At 41.8% G+C, this 18,335-nt stretch overlaps 1 protein-coding gene across 3 annotated transcripts in view; it reads left to right on the forward strand.

Moving 5' to 3' along the window:
- The first annotated feature begins 147 nt into the window (after window positions 1-147).
- Window positions 148-18,335, forward strand: part of MCF2L2 (MCF.2 cell line derived transforming sequence-like 2) — a 133,488-nt gene continuing 115,300 nt past the window's right edge. Inside the window, exons 1-2 of one of the 3 annotated variants that reach the window (XM_015871537.2) lie at window positions 4,669-4,815; window positions 4,980-5,246. In XM_015871537.2, coding sequence (XP_015727023.1) covers window positions 5,144-5,246 — 103 coding nt within the window. In that variant the 5' untranslated portion in view covers window positions 4,669-4,815; window positions 4,980-5,143. Of the gene's footprint in view, window positions 252-4,668; window positions 5,247-18,335 lie in introns of those variants that run through there. The other 2 variants (XM_032446475.1, XM_015871536.2) reach the window with 2 other exon arrangements.

Raw genomic sequence — 18,335 nt, forward strand, 5'->3', positions numbered from 1 at the left:
TGATTTATAAAGGCATAAAACACCCAGTGTGTTTGCAGCGCATTAGTATTTAAAACCTGTAATGCCCCAGTAGCAGATGTCTCATTACTAATAATGTTCACAAACAACCTTCTCTGTTCTCATCCTAACCAGATCCACCTCTGCACTGCTGTCTTCCAAATCCTTTGTCTCATTTCACCTCCAGTTGAAGCAGATCCATCAGCTCAGTGAGATGATCCAATACACTGCACTACTACGTCAGCAAACAGGAGGTAGGAGTAGGAACTCGTGGTGGGGTGAGTGGGGAGGTAAAGAATGAGCATTTGGGTTGCAGGGCATGTTTTTGGCACCTTGGACTCCTCTAAATGGGAAGCCTGTTCCCTTTCCTTCTTAGTCTTCTTTTGCTGGCATTTGCAGGTGTACACTCACCCAGTGTTGGGTTTTTTTTTTACACTGAATGTAGAGAAGTGGTTCCTTAAAGTGAACTACAAAACAAGACAGAAATTAATCAGCAATTAATCTGATCCTAAAAATCAGGATCACTGTCCAACAGCTCTGACTAAAATTCAGGTTTTGTTTTGAACACGGAAAGATGTTAGAAAGCGTTTAAAGAAACCAAGGCAGTATAAATAATTATATATTGATTTTATTAAAATATTAACAGCACTTATCTGATGAGTTTCAACATTTAAAGACTTCTGATAAAATTCTGTAAGCAGTACAAAGCAGACTGGTTTTCATAAACAAACAAGTTCAGAGCAGGATGGCACTAACAAGAAGAGGTCTGAACTGGCTTTTTGATTATCTTCTTTTAAATAAAGATACAGTAAGTAGGACAACATTTGGATCAGTTCAAGAAAGAGTGACTGAGGGAAACGATCACGATGTGGAAAGTCATGGCTAAGATGGAGTCTGCGAATAGGGAATTATTGGTTCCTTCTCAAGATGCAGGAAGCAGAGTATAAGTCTTCAGACTTAAAACCAAAAGAGGTTGGTGTTTGTTTGTTTTTAATGCGTAGTACATGTTTAAATTGTAAATCTTGTTCCTACAAAAATTATAGATAGATTCAAAAAATAACTAGATGGATTTGTGAAGAAATAGAGCATTGAATATGAAACAGCATCTGATACAAAGCATGTCAGGCTTTGCAGAAGTATCATCAAGAGGCTGAGTGTGAAGGCAGAGTCCCAGGCATTGCTGGGTGAGTTCTGTGTGAGAGAACAAGTGTGCATGCAAGTTCTAGCAGAGAACTGCAGATTGGTCATAGGAGCTGACTGAAAAGACAGTGAAAATCCAAGAAAAGTCAGTGAAGCACAAGCAATGTGACCATTTTAGAAGCTAAGCAAGGGCACTGAAGTGTTCCAAAAAGAACAAAAGTAAGAAAACTTGGGGGATGCTGTCCTTCACTGCATGATTTGTTACAGAAAAGAAAGGAAATGTGGTGTGCCTTCTTTGTAGGTGTGCATCAAAGAAGTATCTGACTCATTCACCTGTTTCTTCTGCTAATGGAATTATACTGCACATCTGAAGCATTGCCATAAGCAGTTAGAAATGGTGACAGCATTATTACCTTACCTGATTGTGCCAACAGTGTTCCAGTTTTCCCCAGCCAGTAATAGAACCCTGGCCTTTGATATGGGGATCAGATACACAAAAGTTAAAGGAGAAAATGTCATTATACAAGAGTAACTTGCTTGCAAAAATAAAAGTTGGGAAAGGAATTCTAAGCTTTTTTGTTATTCCATCTGCTTACCTTTATTTCTGGTACGAGTGAATCCTTCAGGGCACTCTGAACATCAGAAGTTAGTGGTGTGGTTCTGCAAGGGGACTTGGATGAAAAAATAAGTAAGTGAATCTGTGTGGCTTGGAAAATAGAGCTAAGGTTGTTAAGATCTCATTTTTAATAACCATCCAATCTCAGTGGGCTACGTGGTTTTCAGTGATACATGGAAGGGGTGTATAATTATTTAAGATGAAAAGAAAAGTTAGATTTTTTGCAGTGAGGATTTCCTCTTCCATCAGCCGATGCCGTAGGATCTTGTAAATACTTTTTGTTTGCAGTGCGTCATTTTCTGTTTATTAAAACTGCTTACAGTGCTTTTTTCCTCAGCTGTTCAATTCAGGATCTGATAAATGGCCATTGATTTCTCAGGCTGTGGCTCTGTGAAGAAATCACAAGCTCTTGCCTCCTGGCTACCATTGTAGTGAAGCCGTTGTGTTTGTACAGCCCCAGTGCTGCTTTCTTGTGAGACTGACTGGTACCTGAAATGTAAATTGTCATCTCCTGTACCTCCAGCTCATATATATCAGCAAGGACTTCATGCTACAAAGCAGAACGCTGTATTTTCAGTAGTGGAGGTACTGGCCCAGTTTCACAAGTACACTGAGCTCTGGAAATGGTTACCATTACAGTAGTAGACTGAGTTGTTTCAGTGTCTTTGAACCATTCCTTGTGTGACAGACACACAGCTTTCATTTCTCTCTCAGATCCCTCTATCCCAGGCTTCTGTTTCTCCCTCACTCAACCTGAGTCCTGAACTGTGGATTACCAGTGTTTTTGCATCCCTTCTGAACTGGTTGAATCCCTCTGGATCTGCCATTTAGGAATTTTTATGGCAACGTACACCCTATGAACAGCAACTTTCTTTAATGCAGGTATCACTAATCTTGGCAGTGTAAAGAAATTATTCAGTAATTTATAAATCTAGTGGAGTGTGCTACCTTGTGGCTGTGTCCTGCAGCTCAGGCCTTCCCATCAGATACCTCCAGTTTCCCCCTTTTGTTCATCATGATTCATGTAATACCACAGCACCCTCAACTCTGACTAAATCACACATACTCCACCACACAGCATTGGCTGGGAAGGAGCAGTGGCTGACTGTAGTCTGCTATGTGATGGCTGTCTGTCTTGTATGTCCATGTTACTATCTGGTCTGTGAGACAGCCACAAAACTGAATTATTCAGTCCTTTTCCCCTTTCGAGCTTTGAATGCCCAGCTCATTTGCAGTGAATCTGCAAGAACTTGTTTCTGTCTCCTGAATTACATTGAAATTGACCAGCAGGTTCAAAAAATATTGAAAGCATAGCAGACAACTGGAAAGCAGACAAAAATAGCAAGAACAAGTAATAGGAGAAAAAAGGATCTTGAAGTAGCAAGTGTACATGTGTCTTCAGTTATTGGTACTGAATAATAATGTTGGTATAGGAGCATATGGTCTTAAAATAGCTGAGAATAAATTTAGCTAGAAATGAAAGAAAGGCTCCTTGCTTTCCTTGATGTTCTCAAACAGCCTTGCTGTAGGAGTAGTGAGAGCAAACCATCTACACCACGTTTCAGTGGAGTTTAATTCATTTATGAATGGGATTATACAACGTGTCTCTGCCTGCAGAAAAGGAACAACAAAAGCATGTCAAGTGTCTGTAAACAGGATGACTTCCCTTGACCTGTGCTCCTACCCACAATTTATGACCCTGTGAAAGCATCTCAGGTCTTTCATACCCCTCCAGAGTTTATGGCTGGGTGGCTGCTTCCCTTATACTATTTCCTGATCACAGCATCTCTTCCTTTGTTGTTGAAATCTTCTTAATGTTGGTCAACATCTTTACAGTATGAACTTTACTCCTCAGACGGGCTCTGCTAGAAAGAGGATCTCAGAACAAATGGCTCTTACTTTAATATCAAAAGTGGGTGGCTAACTCAAGTCATCCTTCTCTTCACTTGTTCTCAAGCAGATTTACTGTTAAACTAACTCAATAAAAATGCAGAAGACACCTTTCAGCACAGCTGGTCAATCAACCCAAAACAAGCATGACAGTGAACATACTCAGGCTGCCCTGTAGGTAAGCCATCTGCTTATTGAATTTTCCCATCACAGAGGTAGATAAAACTTTTTGCAGTACCAGGACTGATTCAGTAACTGCTGTAAGGTCTGATGTGACCTCATGGATGTTTTACAGCTCCAACTTTGTGCATAAACGATGTCATGTTCTTTGGCACGTGTGGAGAGGTGGACGAAAGCAAAATCCTATAGATGGATGGGGAAACCTGGAATTAGAGCTGAATCTATTCTGCATGAATAGAGCAGGTTGTGTGGGCAGCAGCATGACTCTCTATTTCCTCATTTTATGCGTATAACTGTTCTTGTTCCCAGAAATATCTTGTGTGGAACTTCAGGTAGGTTTCAAAGGAAAAAGTGCAAAGAAATGGAGCTTTGCAAGTCCCTGGTGTCTCTGGTGTCCTGGCCTTTCTCACTTTCTTGCCTGCCTCACTTTCTCTCTCTGTAGCTTTGCATTGCAGCCAGGAGGGTCAACAAAGCTTTTCAGGAGCTCAGCAGCCTTTTGTCCTATGGCAGCTGTGCATCAGCACAAGGCTCAGTATCACACAGAGGCAACTGCTCCCTGCACACGTGTTTTGTTCCACTGATGTCCATTCATGCCTGTGCTGGGACACGGCAAAGACCCGTGGCCATGTCAACAGGTGAGACTTGCCTGATTCCCAGGGGTAATTTGTTTACCCTTCCTGTGACAGCTGAAGAGGGTCTTTCGGGCTCAGTCGCATCCGGATCCCGTCCACACAGCGAGGTAGTGAAACCTCTGACCACCACGCCCCTAAAGAGCCCAGTGAACAGCTTTCACCCCCGGAGGGGCTGAGAGGCAGCACCAGAGGCTGAGTGAGTGGTTCTGAGCCGCCAGGCATGCGGGTGAGCAGAGCACGGAAGAGCAGCTGCTGCTGTTACAGCTCTGCTGCCAGCTCCGGTCCTCCTGGTGCCATTCCTACCTCCAGGATTTTTCCCTGACTCACAGCATCACGGTCCAAAAGTCTCCCTGGAGGAAGGTATCTGCCTACTGGTTTGTCTTTTTATCATTTGCCTCATCCGCGGGAGAACGGAGGAAAAAAAAGCCATAAGCAATCAGCTTGCCTGTTTCTTTTTCCTGCTTTATTTCCCCTACCTCCGTCCTCTTCCTGTTGTTAAGAGGGTTAAAATCTCCTTTTGGAAGGAGCTTTTCTAGGTATGTGAATGGAGGGCAGTGAATTGGAAGAGGTGAGCAGCTGGCAGAAGATGTGAGAGCTAGAAGGGCCATGCTGTGGGAGTGGTCCCTGCTTTGTGTGCAAGCGAGGCAGTGAGTGTGCAGCCTCCCACACTGGGCGCATCTTTTTTTGGATGCTGTGCGGTTCCCTGTGTGAAATGCTTTTCTGGCTAAAAGAAGAAGAGATGTCTCATCAGGAGCTCACCCAGCGACTGACTACAGTTATCACCCATGTGGGTAAGACATCTTTATCTTTCTACTCACTACATTTATGTAGATCTGGGGGCTCTTTTCCCTGAGGAGGTGCTGATGCTCTGCACATGCAGGAAGCCTTTGTGTGACAATATCACACCTGTGAGTGAAATGGGAATAGGCTGTAAAACCCATAGATTTGGGCAATTATATTTTGCCGATGGTTTTATTTTGTATTCAAGAATGCAGTTTCCTGAAATGCAGAAACAGTAAGAGCAGACAGTCCTGTCAGTAAGCTGAGCTGTGTAAAATTCCCAAGCACAGTCCTTGCAGGGAGGTGTTACAGAAAAAAGTGAAAGGATGCTACAGCAACAGCAGTGCTAATGTGCTTAGCATTTGCTTGTGATGTTGGAATAGTAAACCATTCCCTTTCTGTGTACTGTTGTCAGAGATCCTTTTTGGTTGCTATTGCTATTTCAAGGGAGGCGTTAGGACAGGGTATCAAAAGCTTTTCCCCATGCTGGGCTTAATTTTACTGTTTGATAACCTAATGCTAGTGAACACAAGTAAGGCCCAGTACTGGTGTCCTCATGCCTCTAAGCTGACTGCTTAGCAATGGTGGTCAAACTATACGAAACCACGTAACCTGAAGCTAGTAAAACAGTAGAAAATGTTGGAGATTAAAATGTCAACTGATTAAAGCTTTTGGAACCTTTCCATGTTACACGCAATTGAGTTAAATCAGATTATGGCTGCATTGCATCATGTAAAGACAACATTTTTAATTGAATTGCATGGGAGCACATTTTATAGCTGTCAGTGTTCATAATGGATTGTGTGTTGTGAATACCAGATCTGTTATATAGGTTCCTAAGTGTCTTTGTCTTTGCATAATCTTCATATGAAATGTATGAGTATGACTAAAATGCAGTTTTCAGAGAATACACAGTTAAGATTTTAGACCAAAATTCATCTTGAGCTTGCTGAGCTGCTGGCTGTAGCAGCTGAACTAAGTTTAAGGAAGCAAATGGTAGCTTGCTTAAAGAAATAGCACAAGAGCAGATTTATACTGAATAAAATACTTAAGATCCTGATTTTCTGACTTAAGATCCCATTTCTCCACTCTCTCCTACAGGAGTCAATGGTTCTGATAACCTGTGCAGGGGCTTGGTGTGGGAGAGGCTACAATGGGATTTTCAGGAAACCCAGTGTCAGTCTCTTTGACCCAGTGGTGTCAACCTGAATTGCTTTGCAATTATCTTAATTCATATAGACACAAAGTCACATGAATTCATGTTTTTATTATGAAGGCTTGGGATTCAGGTGGGGCATGTGTAATTTGTTTTATTTTATTTTTTATTTCTTAGACAAAAGTATTTCAGCAGAACCAGAAATTTAAACATCTTCTGTTTTTCCTGTTAGATTCAATACAGATCTCCATCATCCATACCAAGGACTCTCCTTCATGTCAGGAGGGATTCGTTAGAGATAACATAGCACTGTCTTAATATTTAGCAATGCAGGAAATCATTCTGACTATTAGAAAGATCTTAATGAACTTGGGAGCTGTTCCTTGACAAATGAAGAGGTTTCTGGGTCATGTGTCTGAGGGTAGAGAACATCATCTGGTTTTCTGGTGCTCAACAAGCAGATCACCCCTAAGGAGGGGAACAAAGACCACAATCTTCAACATGTTATAAAATTCTTTTTTCCATTTCACACTGAGACAGGATCTACTTCCCCATCTTCAAACAGGGAAAGATAAATCTCACCTTTTTCTTAGCCATTCAGAACCTAGAAATCTGTGGGGACCACCCTGCTTATGGAGTCTTGCCTGCCTTTTTGTAGACAGTGCTCATTTCTAACCAAATCATGTAAAAAGAAAAAAACCACAGTTGTACAATAATGGAAGCAAGTAGCGATAGAAAAATTGCTATTGACTGAAGGAAAAAAAAATTCTTCCAAACACAGTGATGATGCATCATGTTTATAAATCACACATTGTTACAGCAGCAGCTGGAGTCTCTTGAAAGTTTAGTGGGAAATTTACAGCTCAGGAAAGTGAGAAGTTTCATCCTTAGCAAACCAGGGGGTTCCTCTCTGTGGACATATTTTACAATGTTTGCTATTTTTACAGGATCTATCAGCTCTCCCTTATTACCTTTGGACTGATGGTACTCAGTCTCAATAGAGCGCAGCCAACACTTGTATGAGAGCTCAGCTCTCAGCTCACCTGGGGGCAGGAAGGAGAAAACAATCACAAAATGTAGAAAACAAACAAACAAACAAGATCTTTGTGGGACCATTAAAAAAGAAAGACTAGATACATATTTCTATTTTAAATAAAACCTTTGTGGGGTCATTTTTTATCTGTTAAGTAGATGACACACCAATTTATTTTTAATGTGTCAATAAGATTGTCATAAGCTAATTGCTGGGGCTCAACTTTTATGTCCTGTGCATAAAAGCTTTGATCCCTCATTAGTTGACTCATGTTGCGTTAGACAGTCCACGTGTTTGTTAAAGAGCCTCTTATCCTGCTAGACTCCATACATACAGGTACCTGCTTAACCCAATTTAAAATCAAAGCATTATAGTTACCTACTTTAATCTATCTACGGTAGCTATATTAACTTCTCACTTTTCTAGTACCACGCACCCTGTGGCCCATCTTTACAGTGTCAAACAACAGAAGACCAAATGAAATCTCTTTTATAGCCCTGAGCTTCCTCAGCCTGTCAAGGATTACTTCAGATTGCCCTGGTGCGGGTAAGGTAATGAGGCCAGCATGTGTGTCTAGGTCAGGAGTGATTTGTGAATGCTAGCAGGCTTTCTGCTTATTATCCAAGATGCAGCATGAAATGTCACCCAATCTTGTTATCAAAACTGCGTCAGGATTCTTTTTTTTTCTCAGTTTAACCTACTTCTATGAAACTGGATTGGTGGGAGGTGTTGGGGAAATGCTGATCTCTTTTGAAGAAACTGTCACTCAGGTAGGTGGCAGCTCTCCTGTAATGGGGAGGGAAGAAGCTTTGCTGGCTGAGGTACTTGGTGCTGGCAGCAGGACTGTTTGCACATGGGAATTGTGCCGCTTTTCTTGCTTGTGAAGCCCCCCAGAAGATGTACGTGCTGACTGCTCATCCACACTTGGCAGCTGGTTCCCATAAGTCTGATGCTGGATTTGCAGCATGTGGGCAATGTTCTGGGCACAGTTACGACACCAATACTTCCAGCCAGTGCCCCATTTTCCACAGATTTTTATTCTTAAAATGATGGAGCCAACAGAACAGTCATCAGCTGTCTGAAAATGAAACAACAGAGCTGCTCACTGTTAGACCAGCAGAGAGTACTGCCGTGCAACAGAGGCAGCATTTTCTTAGGGGCTCTTTGTAACTTCCAAATAAGTTGTGAGAGCTCCTCACATCTGCACATGTATCCAGATAAGCTGTTTGTCAGCATCTCTGGAAGAGGGGGCACTGATGTGAGACTGCAGAAAGCAGCACATCGCATAAATTACATTATAGTAAAAAGAACATACGTTCATGTTAGCTTTCATCTGGTTTTCCATGATCTCATTCCCCCAGTCTCCCGTTTTATGAACAGAAAAATGAATTTAAGCAGTTTGCTAGAATCTGAAAGGGAAGTCAGTGGCAAAACTGGTTTTAAGATGGGCATCTCAGGACTCATACAATAACTTAGAAATCTTTTATCTACAATATCTCAATTCCTACCAATTTTGGCTTTATCACCAGCTCTGGGGAGCAATGTAAAATGTCTCCGTATGTACAGGGAAGCTGCAGTTTGGAACAGGAAGCGAAGGATGACACTGCATCCACTTGAATGTATGGGAGGAATTTAGGTCAGCAGAATGGAACAACCCGAGCTGGCGCCTGCCCAAGGCCGATGGCTTAGCATCACAAGTCACAGAATCTGTTCTATGTTACAAAGCCACAAATAATCTAATATGTCACAGCTGAATAGTCCACCACAATGTTTCTTATCTGTGTCTGTGTATTGCAAGGACATTCAAAAGAGATTTCTTAAGAAATTACCATTCAGGATACCATATCAAGCAGGCCGCCTGTGTCTTCTGTTCAAAGGTTTAAATCAAGGCCATGGAAATTCCTCTGACCAAGACAGAAAATTCTTCCCTTTGTCTCAGAGCATTCATGCATTTAAATAACTGTTTCTGAACCACTGGTTCTACAGCTCTGTCCTACTTGTAAGGACTTGGTGAGCACAGGTGATTGGTTTCCTCTATTAACCACAGTGCGCTGGGTTTCTTTGCCCAAACATAAGAGAGGCTGGGGATATGCACCTTCCTGCATAACAGTGAAACAGTGCAATAGAAAGCTTGCAGAAATATGTTTGCTAAATTTGCTTTGGATTTCACGCTAATGAAAAGTGATAATTTGTACTTCCTTTTCCCATTAACCTATTTTATTAAAACATTGACCTTTGGTTATCACATTACCCACATCTTTCTCTCTGTACCCCAAGGAAGCTTTTGAACTGTTGGTAGGTTTAGACCATTTCATTGTATGTTGAAGTGAAGAAGGTCATAAGAATAGTTAGTTGGTAAAAAATATAAAGACATTGATGGGAAAAAATAAAAGGTGGTATTTCTGAGAAAAACACTAATTGACTCAATCTATTGGACCTCACAGAATCCAGACATGAAAGCAAAAAGAGGGAAGTGAAAAGTGGTATCAACTCATCTTTGTTAGTTTTCCTGCTTAAAAAAAAGCTACGTGTTTACGTTTTGGTTCCCAGGTTGTGGTTATTAGTTTCATTTCATATGGCTTCAATATGCACTGCTTGCGGTGTTGTGTAGAGCCAAGGCCATTTGCAGCAAAGGGCCTAAGGAGCTGAGGGGGAACAGTGGTAGGACAGCTGACTTTAACTGGCCAAAGGGATATTCCGTACCCTGTGCCATCAGGTGAAAGGACTTATGAAGTGGGAGTTCATCTCAGTCTCTTCGCTGCTCAGGGCCCAGCTGGGCATCAGTCTAGGGGGTGATGAGCAATTGCTTGTGCATCACTTGTTATATATACATATATATATATGGATATGCACTTATATATGTGTATGTACAACCAATTCTCACAATTATTATCCTTTTCCTTTTCTCTATCTTAGTAAATAGTTTTATCTCAACCCACAAGTTAGACTTTGTTTTTATATCAATTCTCTTTCCCAACCAACTGGGAAGAGGAGGAGTGAGTGAATGGCTGCGTGGTGCTCAGCCACCTGCTGGGTTAAACCACAACATTCTCATCAAAACTGGCTGTTTAAGCCCGAGCTTTAATTCTCAAACCGATAAGAGACCAGGATGTTAGGGAGAAAAGGGAATATGAGTAGCAATGATCTGCCATCTGCTTGCTGCAGGATTTTCACACCTTCATATACATTTTTTGATGGCAACTGTTGGAGACAGTTGGGTAGTAAGCTGGATGGAACTGAGGTGTGATCCAGTCTGTCAGTCTATAGGTCGCTGTCTATTTCAAATGCCTCCAAACTGATGATTTTAAATCTAATGCTATGGCAGCCTGCTTCTGCTCTTTATTTTCCTGCCTGCCTCAGCAGTGACTTGTATATATTTACTTCTTGGAGTGAATGCATTGAGGAATGTTTGATGTAAATAAATTGTTGAAGGAAAGCCAGATGGCTGAATCTGGATTTTGCTGTTAATAACAGTGACGCCCATCACCCCTTCCGCATTTATGCGTGCCAGGCTTTTGGTTTGTGGCATCCATAAAAAGCTCCCCTGAGCTCCGTAATTTGGCTGTTGGTGCCTGCAAAGTGGTTGGGGCTCAAACTAGTTGTTAAATGAAACTGTATGTCTGCTGTTGGGGTGAACTCTTCTCATGGCTTCCCTAAACCCACACCTGTCTCAGGGCATCGTTTTGGATAACATTAGCTGTCTGTGGCAGGTCTAATAGAGCAAAAAACAGGAACTATCCACTTTCAGACCAGGTCTCAGTAAAATTCTGTGTGGTAGTCTTCTGTAATTATAACAGTAGTATTACTAATAAAGAAGAGTTATCTTGTTTAGGTCGCAAACAGAGGAAAAGTGACATATTGCAGCATCAGGGCTATCTGGAAGGAGGTGGCATGAGAGATACCCCAGGGGAAAGCAAGTGTAAGAGGTTTTCTGCTGTGTGAGGTCTCAGGTCAGGCACAATTAAAGCAGCTGGTGCTGACAGACGTTACCACTTGCCAGGAGGGTAGGCAGTTGTGACCATCTTGCACTGTGTAGTCTCAAGATTAAAAAGCAAATAGAGCCAAAAGGAGTGAGAGAGGAGCCCCTGATCCCATTTCTTTGTCACAAGGAAGCTCAGATGGTCTCAGTGGAAATTAAACTGCTCTGACATCAATTACAATTCCTGGCAGCTCATTAAATACAAGGGCCTTTTTCCACCTCTTGCCTCATCTTTTATTTAATTCCTTCTCTCAACTTCCATATGGTGCCTGTATCCAAGAGATCCCATGAAAGGACATCTCCTGTGAGTGAACAGGTTCAGCACTCGTGAAGGTATTTGTATCATCACTCCATCTCAGTGAGGAAAGAATAAGCTAAGCAATTTCATTGCTGTTACTTCCTTCTCCCATTTCCTGCAGTATATTGAAAGCCTTTCTTAGCCCCTGAGGAATGACTCAGCATTCAAGCGAGGATGAACCTTTCTGGATGAATTTTGGATGACTTCATTTTGAGAGTGCAATATTTGATACCTCATGCTATCCCCTTTTGTTTATCTTTTCCTGTTATTCAGTGCTGGGGTTGTGTTATGATAAACCACAAATGTTTTTGTTAATACTAATGTGATGTAGCCCACTGATTGAACCTCTTATACTTCACTTTAGAGTTCAGCATAGTAATGTCTTGATTCCCCAGGTGGTCAGTGGGTCAGAGACTGAGTGAAATCTGAGTTCTCTACAGAGCTGTCTGCTCCTACTCACTTTAAAAGTGCTGGAAAGTGATGTGAAAAGGATAACGTGGCCCATGGCTTGCTATTAGTCATTCAGCTTTGGTGACTCAGAGTATCCAGTGCAGCAGACATGGCCAGAATTGAAACCAAGAAATATGAGGGAGACAGGGTAAAGAAACTGCCAGCTCTCCCATGCATAGATGGAAAAACATCACTAGTAAATACCTTAAGTGATGTGTAAACCATGGCAGAGAGGGAGGTACTGCACTGAGTTCAGAAATACTCTGATGAAAAGCTTGTGGGTTTAGTGGAGGAAGGGATGGTGAGGTCCTCTTTGGCAGGTGGACAGACATGAGCTCATTCCAATGGTCCCCTGCACAGTACCTTTAAGTCCCTCTGTCATATAAACACAACATAGATAACAAGAGAATGAAAAGGCTCGGCTGCCTTTGAGGAATGATCGAGTTGCGTACTGGAAGAGAGCCATGTCCAGCATATGAACTCAGTCTGGTTTAAATCTGATGCAACAGCATTTGCTCAGGAGAGAAATACATCATATTTGTCATTTGCAGAGCAGCATTACAGAAGTCTGATGCCTTTTCAGGAAGAAGACTCACAAATAACTCAGCTTTAAAGAATAATACTTTCTCCTGTTTTCTGTTGTGTGCAATTAGGAATAAAGCACTGAACTGAAACAGACAGTCTCAAACTGCAGTGGACTCCAGGGTTTGGTTTGCAAAGCTGGTGTGTTCTGTCTCCTCCTTTTCCAGGCACTGGAGGGGTCTGACAGCACAGAACAGTTTCCCAGTTCCTGTGGCCAAAGACTGGATCAAAAATCCATACTGTCATGAACCAATAAACTGTTGTATTCACCAGAACAACACACACACAGTAGCTCAAAAACAGCTTTGCACTCGCTGTGCATTGTATCTGGAATATTCTTGAAAATGCATTGCTCTGAAATCACTGCTGTCATGAAGTTCTGAGTCCTCTGGGCAGTTGGGGGCTGAACGAAGCCAATCAAAGCACTGGTTATCCACTCCCTCATGAAGAAACGCTGCTATTCGTATTGATTTTGTTACCCTGCTTGCTTCAAAAAGGGTTTGTGTCTTTGGTTTGGATTTGGTGTATGAGGACTACCATCCAGAGCTCCTCTGGTATGAGAACACCGGGAGTTTCCCGGTCTCAAGGGAGCCAGCCCAGCCCTCACTCCAGCAGAGCTTCCCTCATTTTCAAGCTACAAGAATGCAACAGAGGTGAAGCTCTTCAAGGACTCCATTACAGTAAATGCAGGACTGTAATGCCAAGCTGAATCTCTAGAAGCTTAAAAAAAGATGCAGGGGTCCTTTTGTGGTTAATCCAGCTTTTAATTTTGAAGGTCACTGATTCCTGTGACCCGGATTACTCAAGCATGAGAATAACAGTTAAATTGCTGCAGAAGTAAAAAAAATCCTTTGAAACACTGCAAGGAAGTGATAGAGAAATGCTCTCTCATTGATATTACAACAGAGGATGTCTGATCCAAAAAGATGCAAAGAGCTCTTTATTCCTCTATGAGTGAATGAGGAACTGGTGGCACTCACCCTACACCTCCAAATATTTTTGTCTGAGTGTACTCAGCTGTGGCTGACCCAGCTGCAGTCCATGCTGCAGACAGGGCTGAGAGAGCACAGTGCAGGCACTGCTTTGGTAGCTGAGACTTATGACCTACTGTTGGAATTGCCCTGAGTTAATCTGGGGATCTTGGGTCAGTTCCTATAAGATCTCAAGGAAAACTCAAGTGCCCCACATCCCAGAGTGCAGGCGATAATCCCTGTGCTTCCACTTACCACTATCTGTGTCAGAAAGATCTTGGATACAGACCAGCAGCTCTTATCCTGAGTCTATGTATGCACCCACCCATTCCATCTACAATGTGGGTACCCCAATAGTACTACAGGAGGACTTTCATAGTATCAATCCATATATTAACACCATGTGCTGCAGGCTTCGTACAAGAAAGGCTGGGTCTGCCACTTCCGCAGTGCAGGCTGTTGCCTAGGGCAACGAGATATGAAGGGGCTGCAGACCATTTTGCTATTACTTTCTGTACATGACCGGGAGCTGTATGATTTCAAATTTCCCTGAAGCAATGAATTCTCTATAGCTGGCCCTGGACACAAAAGCGGTTATCTGCAGTTCCAATCCATATATATAAGCCAAAGAATGCTAATGTACAGCATTTTGGCCTGCTGGCAATAGCTGTTCACAGGATGTGGCTCTCCTTGTTCAGTGCATGGTTCAGTCTCCAGAGATTTTACAGGAGTTCCTCCCAGTTAACACTGGTTAACCAATTTGAGTTAACACAGTTAACCAATTTGAGATACCTGGAACATGGAGAGGAGAGGAACATCTGAAATGAGAGCTGGTGTCTCTCAGTACTTCAGGGGAATGATCATTGCCTTTAAGTTCTGGGACCTTTGAGGTACCAGTCATATTGTGTAGGTCGCTCTGAAAGTAATGCCTCCCTCCTACTTTGCCTCAGCTACAAAACACTATTTTTCAACATAGTCACCACCATTAACTGTGCATTTTTGCCAGCCATGAGCCTGCACACCCTGCTCGTAAAAAGCTGCGTGGCCATCTGGAATGTGGCTTGTCTTGCACACTGCTGTCATTACTGCTGAAAATGCACCACTCCACTGCCTCACTGTGCTCACATCCACTGTTTGGTCTCCATAAACGTTCTGCAGGTGTCGATGAATGTCAATAGGTGCCATTTATTCCATGTGGAGAATCTCAGTGACACACGTTTGCTTTATACACACTTCCATGTCAGACACATGCTGCCATCTGTCACACAGCAACAACATGCAATGGGATACTGGTGGGAAGGTTCAGCCTCTACTGCCACAGCACCAATACCAACCTCTGATATTGCGGGACAACACAGTAACATGGGAGGCAATACTTTCAGAGTAGCCCTTGTATAATTTTTATATGTAGCAGGTTGTCCCACTGCTACTGGCATCTCTGGTATCATCTTCTGGTATGGATTCCACGTGCTAATAGAATTGCTGTGACTAGAATTAGTGTCAGGAGGGTTTGCTTCTCGCTGTCAGTCGATAATCCTTCACACAACAAAGGAGATAATATAAATATTTCCCTCCTTTGAGTCTGAAGTTCACTGTTACCCATTACACTTTGGTTTAGAGATCTCTAAAGCCAAGGCTTCGTTTCATTGCTGAACTGATCAATATTGGTGTTTACAGCATAAAAGCCAAAGCTAATGACATACATTGAAATAATTCTATTGATCTTGCAATATTCAGATAAAAGGTTATTTCAAACAGAAATAGCTCTGAGTCTTAGTATGACCCTGAGCTCACATCAGTGAATAACTAATCAGAAAGCTCACAGCAATTACATGCCAGTAATTGGTGCAGGAAGGTTACCAGAAAAAACTGGCTCATCCTTGTTCTGGTGATTAGCTCACTCAGCACTAGTGTGATTTATTTATTTTTTTAAGATTAAAAGCTGCCATTTCAGAAGTCCCAGATATTTACACTGTTATCACTGTTGAGCATCTTGTCCCCTTCCACACTGGATCAACAGAGGATTCACAGTGGGCTCACAGATCAGTTGGAGGTAAAGATTTTGGTCCTTATTTTTGTAGTTCAGAAGCTTTCTGGCTTTGTTTTCAGATAGGGGAGAATGCAGTGTCAGCAATGTGCAATCATCACTCTGGATCACACTGAATTATGCTCTGGTTATACAGCAGAGCCATGTGCATAGTTGCATCTTGATTGAGAAAAAGCAAACAGCCAAGTGCACTTGGAGGACATTGCTGTTTGGACTGGAGCTATGAGGAATCTGTCAGAGTTATTCTGTGCCCATTCTGCTACAGCATCTGCAACACCAGTTCTGTAACAGGCCGTGCTCTGCCTGTCCTACTCCTCTCTTCAGAGCTGGCGTGCTGCTGTTGTGCAAGGTCTCCAGGTCAGCCATAGGAAGGAGGGATGAAAGAACCAGTGGTTCCCTGCCACCTTCTCTGTCCAAAAGGAACCACAGCAGGGCTGCTGCCTGAGGTGTGCTGGGGAATATCTGTTGTTCTCAGGAAGACAACTGTGCTGGAGTAGCCTTGTCCATCCCCAGTGGAGAGGACAGTGGGTGGGTATGTCAGTGCCATTTTGTGCTACAGCTTCTAGTGTCAGAAGTTCCCCAGGAACATGGTCAAATTTTTGTTTTCCTTTCTCAGAGCAGCTGAAAGACAGAGTGTTATTGAGTTGGGCACAGAAGCGAGGCTGAAACACCTCTGCCCAACTCTGCCTTCTCCATGAGATTTACTGGCACTGCAGGTTTGGTACCCAGGAATTGCTTTCTGTTGGTAGACACCCCATCCTGTGATATTCATGGGCTGAGCCCCATCGCTTCCTCTTTGTGCGGGGACCACTAGAGGGCACAGCATGGTGTAACCATTCCAAAACCATCCTGCTGTACACAAGCAAGGAGCAAGGCCATCTCACAGTTCATGGCACAGTAGCATCAGGATCCAAAACACCCTCATGGCATAAATTTAAAGGAAGAAGCAGTCTTCAAAGGAAAAAAAGCTCATATTAGTGCTGGTATATGGAAAGTCTGGGTACACAAGTTCTGTATTTAAACTTTTCATCTGACCTAGAGCAGACTGGAGATGTAAATAACTTATTTATTAAAAGTTACACATGCATAGCATTATTTCTAACAATTAAAGTTTAAATTTTACATAGAAGTTATTTCTTATTTTATAACTCAACAGTGAACGCATCACTTTAACTTCTAAAAAATATAAGAACGAAACTAAACTCATGGCTGCTTTTCTTTTGCAAAGGTACGAATTTGTTGTTATACTAACATAACATTATTACAAATAATCCTAACATAACCATAAAGAAGTGCCTATGTAAACATAAATGTGATGTAACCATTATTGTAAACCATAATGCAAACATTATGCTTATATTTAGATTGATTTATGTTCACATTGGGATTTTTTACATTTATGTGGGATTGACAATGTTTATATTGGGATTGCTAAAGTTTAGATTAGGATTGTTTATGTTTATATTTACATTTCTTTATATTTGTGTTATGATTGTTATGATGCGTATTAATGGACCTAAATACAAATATGAGCAATCCTAACATAAATATTACCTAAACATCAATGAACATCCTCAGGTGAGGATGCTCTGTCAATGAGGGCTGGCTAATGCAGTCAGTACTCTGATTACATGCTGCTTTCTGATAGAAAATACTTTCTCAATATAGCCTACATGCTCTAAACTATTTCCCATATCTGCTATAGGTGCTGAATTTGGGATCCGTAATTGTGCCTGAATTATAAGCTACTTTTGTGTTTTGTTTTTATTTCAGTGAATTAGCTCATTCTTTTCAGTTTGTTTAGCTTCCTTCACTATCAGACCTGCTGCCCTTTAAACAGTATGTAATGGTAATTAGCCTGACACAAGCAGCAGCTGTAAAGCCTTAATGAGCAAGATGCTATTTTATAATACAGTGTTGAAAAGATGAGGATATCTACAAATAATATCAAGATAAGTCAGAAAACACTCTAGTGCTGCAACCAAGAGATAAATATTTCTTATTATGTCCCCATTTATCTTCCAGATTTACTGCAGTAGTTGCAATTGAACTTAGACAAACCATAGGAATACCTTGGGCTTCAGTTTCCAGCTCGTTCCTTGCACTTCATTATTTGTACTGAGATGTTGGAGCTCATTGGTGGGTTTTTATAATGCTTCTGATACAAGTTAAAATATATTCCTTTATTCTTTGTACTTCTGATAACTGCTGTTCTTGAACCAACTATATTTAAAACAAAAGGCAGACAGGGAAACATTGTGCAAAATGATGTGAATTTATGCTACAGCAGTGCAGAAAAGGCGATTCCACTGCCATCAGAATGCTACTAATAGTCAACTTTGGAGCTTTAAGCCACTTCCATGCCATTTTGTTCTTGTTTCTTTAAGCAGAACTTCTTTACATTTAAAGATTCTCCATTAGCATAAACTAACTCAAAGGAATCTCAAGCAAGTGGGAGGTGGCTGCCTACCTGCTTTTAGCACATTCTTCTCTCAGTTTTTACTTTTGTGCTGTGAAAATTTAGGTAAAGTTATTCCTGCTGCTTTTGCTGCCCTTGGGCCTTCTTCAAATGATCCCCAGGTGC

The sequence above is a fragment of the Coturnix japonica genome, chromosome 9, assembly GCF_001577835.2.
Source record: "Coturnix japonica isolate 7356 chromosome 9, Coturnix japonica 2.1, whole genome shotgun sequence".
In the NCBI taxonomy this organism is placed as follows: domain Eukaryota; kingdom Metazoa; phylum Chordata; class Aves; order Galliformes; family Phasianidae; genus Coturnix; species Coturnix japonica.